At 32.5% G+C, this 8,600-nt stretch overlaps 1 protein-coding gene across 6 annotated transcripts; it reads right to left on the bottom strand.

The window, feature by feature from the left end:
- Positions 1-240: 240 nt before the first annotated feature.
- LOC105128479 (uncharacterized) lies at positions 241-5,455 on the bottom strand. 6 transcript variants are annotated; one of them, XM_011030181.1, is made up of 15 exons: positions 5,212-5,455; positions 4,324-4,445; positions 4,129-4,211; positions 3,740-3,869; positions 3,562-3,641; positions 3,394-3,480; positions 3,187-3,311; positions 3,037-3,097; positions 2,903-2,956; positions 2,744-2,821; positions 2,259-2,364; positions 1,759-1,904; positions 1,490-1,612; positions 661-860; positions 241-575 (listed from the first exon to the last, which is right to left on the bottom strand). In XM_011030181.1, exons 2-14 carry the CDS (start codon positions 4,442-4,444, stop codon positions 771-773), a joined length of 1,284 nt encoding a protein of 427 aa, XP_011028483.1. In that variant the 5' UTR covers position 4,445; positions 5,212-5,455; the 3' UTR covers positions 241-575; positions 661-770. The 6 variants fall into 6 exon arrangements, with proteins under 6 accessions (XP_011028483.1, XP_011028481.1, XP_011028480.1 ...); XM_011030179.1 differs by lacking the exon at positions 5,212-5,455 and adding an exon at positions 4,737-5,030 and having other exon boundaries at positions 241-554; XM_011030178.1 differs by lacking the exon at positions 5,212-5,455 and adding an exon at positions 4,737-5,030 and having other exon boundaries at positions 241-558.
- Between the last annotated feature and the right edge of the window lie 3,145 nt (positions 5,456-8,600).

Raw genomic sequence — 8,600 nt, forward strand, 5'->3', positions numbered from 1 at the left:
GAGCTCAATAAATTAAAAAAAAAGGTTTTTTTTTATTAATTTCATTCTTAAATTTTTTTTTACTGGCTAGTGGAATTGTTTTTAGATCACATCAAGCTAACATTTACATTTACATGATTTAATCTTAAATCAAGACTAGATAAAAAGTTGGATCTAAGGTTGAGGTGCAAAACATGTTTAATAACAATGCTACGGCCAAGATATTTTTTGTCATGTTGAGCAGCATATTGCATTACTGTAAACTAGTTTTTATCAACTAAACTATGTTAGCTCACACCAACGAGCCTAAGTACAAAGCTACAAACAACTGAACAAAGTAAAAAAAGGTTGAATTCTGGTAATCAAATAATAGAATTAGGAATTGGAATAAAACTTGTTGAAGCCTACTGCAACATAAAAGCAAAGGAAGAAAATTCCAGAGGACGAGCGCTGATGTAAAGTAGATAGATGTCCCCTCCACTTAATCAGCTTTGTTTGGGTTGTTGCTGCCATTACATCATCATCCGGGAACTGCTGTCTTCCAGTGGATTTCCTTTGTGAGTCAGCATCAACTTCTTCCTTAACCATAAAGAAACCTAAAAGATAAGTTTCCATGGCAAATTAACACATGTAACTCCTGTCCTCAATTGCAACCACAAAAGAAAGCTAGTGTTTATGTACCTGAAATTCAAGACATGTAGCAGACTCAGTAGCTGCAAAGCAACCTTTCCGTGCTTGAATTTTACTCTTTGATTTGTGCTTACTTGATTTCATCTTTCACAAACTGATTCTCATGGCAACATCACTCCCATTAGCATTAGTAACCCGCACAATAACGTACTCATATTGACTGATGCTGCAGACCCGTTTGGCGGTTTCTTCTGCAAAAGCAAACCATCAATATATGAACCATGCCATTCCTTTGTCCCTTTTCTTACGCGTGAAATTTCCTTAACAGGTTAAATGTATTTCTCTGGATATTTTTACATGTGAGCTTATATGTAATACTGATACGGTCTTGATTTTCCAGTTTCATTTCTTGTTACTTTTTAATTTGGCAAATGAAAGTAATGTTCCATGGTGGTTTCTTCCCAGTTTTGTGCTTACAGATTCCTTTAGGTTACTTTAAGAGATGAGAACGCCTGTGAAAGAGAGCTGGGACTTTCAAGGATAAGTATTAGATTTTGGAGGGAGAGAGCTCTGTGATAAGTCGTAGAGTTTGGAATTTTTTATGCAAAAGCTGCAAATCACAAAAACATAATCTAGTAAAATCATATACTGCTGTTTCTCCATTGAGAAAAGAATGATTTTGTTTTGAGTAATAATTGAATTTGAATACACTAACAATGATGGGAGACACCCAGCGCACATAGGTTGAGTGCAGTGGTGACTTTTGCTTATTCAGAAGCCTTAATTAATCATAATTTTCTATTAGCTTGTTTAAGCTCTATCTCTGCTAAAATGGTGACTAATGAAAAGAAATATGTGGTTTGAAGAAATAAATCTATACTTCTGGGTTGTTTGGTGGAGCCAAACCACTGTTTTGGCAAGATGGATTGCAAGGGTAAGGACAATCAATCTTTTGGAATGGATTCCGATCATAAAACCAATCTCCAACTGCCTTTGCAATTTTCTGCAAAATAGTATGATTTTAGAAAACAGAAAAGAAATCAATCTTTTAAGCTAGATTAAAAGAAGAATGAGCTGCAGCAAAAATATTACTGATGTATGCACAGTAGGAGAGGACTGATAATGAGGAGAAACCTTGCAGTCTCTTACCTTTTTACCAAGCACTGGGGAGTCTTCCATGAACCATTTCTCTTGTGTTTCAGTTTGGCAGTGGGCATAGCAAGAGTCTATATACAATCCTCTAGATGAAGAGTTGGTTGATGTTTTCAATGCATTCAGAAACTGCAACCTAAAATCTGAAAAATAAACCCACAATGAAATCCTTGAAAAAAAATTCCCAACCACTAGTTGTTTTGAATGAATGCTATCTATGATTACTCTCTGTTGACTGGGAGAAGATTAGCACAGATGTCTGAAAGTTCTGATATAGGAATGTTTAAGAGTTTCAACCACTAATCATCAAAGTGTTTTCAGCTCAGTTGATGAATGTTTGTACAACAATTGATCTGTTTTTGCTGTTCTTGATGGTGACACAGTTTTTAACGTTAAATTTTGAAGTCTTTAAACGTGGTTTGTAATTAAAAAAAAAAAAATTGAAAAGTAAGTTCAGAGGATTGCTTGAGTGTCTAAATTAAGTTGCTTCCAGTCACCTTGCATAGATTTGAGTTGAAGAGGTGAGCAGTTGTTTATGTCTAGCTTGCAGCTCTTCCAGACGCCAAGGGGATCAGCAATACTCGGTGCCAAAATGTTTCTTATCTGAAATAAATACAACACGAATTAGGAATAAGATATCCAAGGAGAAATATAAAGCATAAATAAAATATGAATTAATTTTAATGAAGAGAAAGTGCTCCAGACATAGAGAATACTCTGAAAATCGTCTCCATATCCACAACACAGCAGATATGTTTACACTACTTGGAATGAAAGAAAACCTTCCAGTCATTTAATGAATTTCATCTCTCAAAAATAGGCGTGTGTTGCATAAGAAGACATGAATCTTTCCAGTATATAAGCCCCCTTCACCACATAATGGATATGGAGACCATCTAACAGTACTGAGTAACATAAAAGATAAACCTGCTTTCTGTTCAATGAAAAGTAATTGTTTACGGAGAACCAGATGTGTGCTAACCTGCCATGAATCGTAGGCTGCATTAAGAATGAAAAGTGGTGTTCGTACTTGTGGAGCCACATATTGTGGGAAGAAACACTGTAAATTTTTGAGAAGTATCAGCAAGACTGTATACGAAACGATGAAGACAAAAAACAATATCAGCAAGAGAACGCTTACAAATGAGGGTTTCAGCATTGAAGTGCAGGACAGGGGCAGATTTTTTGCAGATCCCTGAAAAAGAAAAATAGCAAGTCTTCATCTGCTCCTGTCAAATCTACATTAAAAGGAATAAGAAAATCCAAGGACAGTACATGTAATGTCACAATTTCATTGAAGTAGGTCTGCACATGCGGGGCTCCGGAGACATCCTTCCTGTTACAAAATACTTTCGTTGTAAGATTTCAAAAGAATATTAAGATACCGGCATAGGTTTCTGAAATAGGTCATATCAATGAGCTTACACTTTGATAAAATAACCAGCATCTGAAAGGCATTTTACTTTAGTGCCCATACGTAGGAGTGCACGGAAACTGTCGCAATGCAAAATGGAAGCCAATCCACCAGCTGAACAGCCAGAAAGAAGAGCCTGTTCGGAGATGACTAAACAAGTTACAGAGAAAGTTAGGTCAAAAGAGAAAGATGCTAACAGATTATCAAATGTATCTTACGTTTTCAGCATTTTTCAATCCTTTTGGTAATAGATCCTCAATGACAGCAAGCCAAATCCTAGCTCCTCTGAAGTGAAGATTAGTAGCCTGATCAAATTGTTTCTGATTAAAAATGAAACCTTGAAATTCTAAAATGGTTCCTGCTCAATTTTTTTTTTATTAACTTACAGGATTGACTGCCTGCACATCACCGGTAAACGATGACCCATCACAGTATCTGATCTTAACTCTATTCCAATTGTAAAAATCTGCAAATTCAGACAAAACTAATCAATAACCTGTCTGCAAATACCATGCTACTCAAATTCAATATCAAGGTCTCAGATAATGAAATATTTGGCCACACCTGGATTAAACGGCCGCTTGTTGTTCATAATCCCTGAGAAAGCAATTTGCTGTCCCATTAGCTTCGATGAACCTAAATGAGTTTTCTTACGGGAAAGGCAGCTCGTGACATTGTTGCACCATCCTCCTCCCTTAATATCACAAGCACAAGGCATCTTAAACAAGGTGAAATGAAGTATAAACAGTTCAAGCCATTCTAGACGTGTAAAACTGGATTTCCTCAATCTGTCGACTACTCATATTATCTGATTCATACAACTAAATGCTCACGTCCCTTTCATCAAAAACCAAAACAAACTTGCCTGTAATCAAAAGCAGGCCCCTAACCAGTAACAGCTTCATTTTATTGGCGTAAGAAATTATCAAGTGGACCAAGACAAGAACACAAACCTCAAAATGTATCAACCAACTATTAATGCCTGTACCAGACCCTTTATCCCAGTGGTAAGCCGGCGGGCTTCCATCCAAACAAACTGCAGAAACAAGTATTGTTTCCAAGTGAACCAAAAAAATTATAAATTTGTAATTGAAAAAAAGGCAATGCAATAAATAATTGAATTCAATCAGAGTATTGTAATTCCTAACCAGCTCCTTTGGCCACTGCACTCTTTACGTAAGTAATTCCTACATAAAGCCCTTGTGTTTTCAGCAATAACATCAGAGAAACCAGGAGTTTTAACCAGTGGCCTAATCTTGAATCTACCATTCTGCACATGGCAAACAGCAATTACACAGTATGAACACAGGTTGACACAAAGAAGTGATGCAAAGAGAAAAGAAGCCAAAAGCGAAAAAAGAAAACAGGGAATGGCAGTGGGAATTATCAAGGAACAGACATTTAATTATACAATAATACAACATAATCTAGCAACACAAGATGGAAATGTGAACTCCCATGATCAGAGAATCTTTAAATATTATAAAAGAAACCATGGGTTCTGTCATTTTTAGTGCTAAGATTGTAAAAATAAATAAGTAAAAACAGAGAATGGGGCAACCTGACAAACATATAAAAACTGACCACCCCATATGCATTGAATATAAAGATAAAGACACCGCAAAATCTAGTGGCAACCAATAAAGTTCCAATCTTTTCTATTGCTTTCAGCTTTAGAATTTCCGGACCACCAATGATTCCCTCAAAGTTTCTTCTTTTTTTTTTTTCAAAAAAAAAAACATGTAAAAAGAAAATAACCATGAATATAAAATATATCATGAACAGATCAAGCAGCATAATTTCCATTATTAGATTCAAAACTACAATGCTGAATCACTCTTCTCTTCTTTAACCATGAGTAAAACTTCCATATGTCTTTTGAGTTGAAATAGGTTTTTTATATATACTATTATATAACTTAACAGTCACTATCGTGACATAGACACAGTTGTATCATTTTTAGTTAAATTAAAAAGCACAGTGGTAAAAAAAAACAAGAAGAAGAAGAAGAAGAAGAAGCGGCGATCATTACTAACCTTTGCTGTTCGGTGGGTGATGAGAGAAGCAAGGAAAAGAGAGAATGTGAGCGAAAGAAACCCAGCAAGCAGTTCAGTAGAAGTGCATTGGCTTTCTAAGCAAGAGAATGGGAGAAGAAGAGGAGAGAGTTGCTCCAGCCAACTGTTTGGCCTGAGAAATTCTTCGACTTCTTTCTTTTATTTTGTTTGCTGAGCAGAGAACACAAGGCTGGACAGCCAGCCGACACTCATTCGACTAAAAACATTCACTTTCACAAAAGGAATTTATATAGGAATAAACAAAGGGTAAAACTACTCTTTGACCCCTTATAATTTTATACCTTTTCATTTTAGTCCTTCTTCTTTGTATTTTTACCATGTCATCTCTTTAGCCTCTAGATTGCGTGTAGTTATTGTTTCAAAATATAAGTAATATATACAAAACATACAAAAATATATTGGATTAAAAAAATCAAAGATATAATTAACATGAGATATATTTGTATCCATTATAATTTTAGAATAAATTTATGTATTTTTTAAAATATTAAACATGTTTGATTGAAAAAATCAAAGACAAAACTAATATTATAACTAGTCTAATTTAAAAATATTGAGAAGCTTGAATCCGTTCTACAAAGAACATCCCTCTTCTTCTTCTTCTTCTTTTTTTTCTTTTTCTTCTTTTTTTTTGTTAATTTTTTATTATTTCTTTTCTTTCCTTTACAATATAAACTCTTGAAAAGAAATAATTTTAAAGTGGACATGCGATTACCTTATTCGAGCTATCAACTAAGAGATGCTATCATAGAAAAATCTATGAAAACATAAAGGTTAAGTAACAAAATTGAGAACTAGAGGACCAAAACGGAATAGTTTTGAATTCTATGGAAGCAAAAAATTATATAAAAAAGGATTCCTTGATTAATTCATCGTTGTTGTTTGGGGATGTCACGGGCCTTGAAGGGCAAAAACCTGACCCCAAAAATTAGCGGCTAAAAGGCATCTAAGGTTGTCACAAATTTATCGAATTACGTGCTTCCCTCCAAAATAAAAGGAATTAAATAAGTAACAAATTAAAGTTGCATTTTCTATCATGGGTTTTTATTCTTTTCTTTTCTTTTTTGTTTTATCGGAAACTTATATATAAGGTTCTATATATATATATATCAATTGAGATTCTTGACATAAAGATTTTATTCTAAAGAAAGAAAAAGAATATGTTTTGCATGCAAGAGATAAATATCGAACCTCAATTTTGAAAAAAAGAAGAAACAAACAAATAATAGATTGTTTCTTCTAAAGTAAAACATTGACTGGATTACTAAAATATAGCAATGATATTAATTATGTGACTCAAATAGGAAATAATTGACCCTAAAAATTATTACATTGGAAAATAGTTAGATTTGTGATAATAAATTCACCAAACAAAATTCGAGATTTTTATCTCTCATTACACTGCATGGATATGTTCTTGTCGTCAGGGAATGTGTGTGTGTGTATATATAGAAAAAAATCAAAATAAAAAACAAATCAGATGATATATAAGAAAATAAAACAAATCACCTATGCTAATAATAGAAGATTCATAAAAAACAATTAAAAAAAAATCTCATTATATCATATGTAAGATTTCAATCCTCATCACTAGCAGTTAATTTGGAAAACAATCTTATAAGAAAATAAATTAAAAACTTGATATATATATATATATATATATAATTCCTCTGAAAATTAAACCTATTGTATATTATTGTGGGCTTTCACCAGAGGAGTGGCGAACTTGTGTGAAAGCAAGAAACATGGGACTGTGGGAGGAATTTGACCACACTACCCTGACACGTCTTATATTATCATTAGTTAATGTTTGTTAAGGAATCTTGTTTACTCATAATTTGTCGCTTGATTGGCGGTGATCGGCTTTCTGTGGGACCCAAGTTGGTTCCCCCTTTTTTTAAAAAAAAAATACCGTGATTTCATTAAATATTAAATTAATACAAAATAAATAAATTTGATAAAATATTTCACAGTTTTAACAAATCATTATCTTTCAAATAAAAACAAATCTGTTCCATTATGTATTTTTTTTTTCTCTCTTGATTGTCTTTGCTATGTAATCTGCTATTGCTGGATATAGAGATTGTAAATGTGTTTGTGTATGCTCATGGTTAATAAATGTACATCTCTTCAAAAAAATAAAGAACAAAAAAAAAATTAGTCACTTCCCACAAATGATGAATCTTAAATATGTAACAGAGAAATATTATTAATCTTTGTATGAAAGAATGTATATTATAAAACTATAGTATAAAAAAAAAAAAGAGACACGGGAGACATGTCCTATGTCTTTCCTTTTTTAAAACAAAAAATTAATTTAAAATTGTTATAGAGATAGATTTATTTTATATTTTTTTCTTTATCTATTAATTAAATACATTTTTGCTCATTATATATACATTTATTCTATCTAAAACATTAACCAAACATAATGTATATAAACAAAATTGTTTTAGAGATAATTTTTTTATTTCTCAGATTAAATATATTTTTATATGTATTTTTCTGTATAAAACATTAACCAAACCTAATCCAGAGGAAGAAATCTTGAGCTATACATGTTTGGCTGGAAAGCACTAATATTGCTAAATGATTTTAGAAATGCAAGTTCAACTGTTCCCAGCATAATTGAGTGCTCACTAAAAAGTCAACAATAGGAAAGATCCTTTTTTTTTTTTTCTATAGAATATATTCTTTTTTATCGTTCACCGCCCTAAATGGAACTCATGTGCCTGCCTACCTTTAGTTCTCCATCAAGGAAGAAAGAGGCCGAAAAATAACATTCCAAAAAGACCTTTCTAATTCTAATTCATGATCATGAGCAAAGACATGCATGACTTTGTACCCTCTCAAAATTCGAAGCATATAATATAAACATCACAATATACTATAATAAAGAGAGTTATTGGAATTCATATAAGTGTTACTCGGATATTAATATACACATATACATGCATTATAATTTTTCTAGTCTTTAAAGGAAATGAACTAGAAATTCATGATTATTTAGATGTTAATTCTCAATCAAATATTGATGATAGCAAATCTCAGTTAAAATATATTTTTACTCTAAATGGAAACATTGTGAGTTGGAAGAATTTTAAAAAAAAAAAGACTAAAATGTATTTAATTAAGGAATTATAATTCTAGTCCTAAAATAATCAAATAGGGATTTGATTGATTGAACTTCTAAAATTATTCTTAAATAACATATAAATTTTTGAATTTCTTATAAATATAAAGCTAAACTGTTATTTTTTTTTTTAGATTAACGTGGGTGTCCGGGCCAGCTTGCGCGCACCACGACTAACCCCACGGGCCCTGAAGTTAACGACCATGTAAGACTCCGG

This window comes from Populus euphratica, unplaced genomic scaffold (genome assembly GCF_000495115.2).
Source record: "Populus euphratica unplaced genomic scaffold, PopEup_1.0 scaffold14.1, whole genome shotgun sequence".
NCBI classification, from domain to species: Eukaryota; Viridiplantae; Streptophyta; class Magnoliopsida; order Malpighiales; family Salicaceae; genus Populus; species Populus euphratica.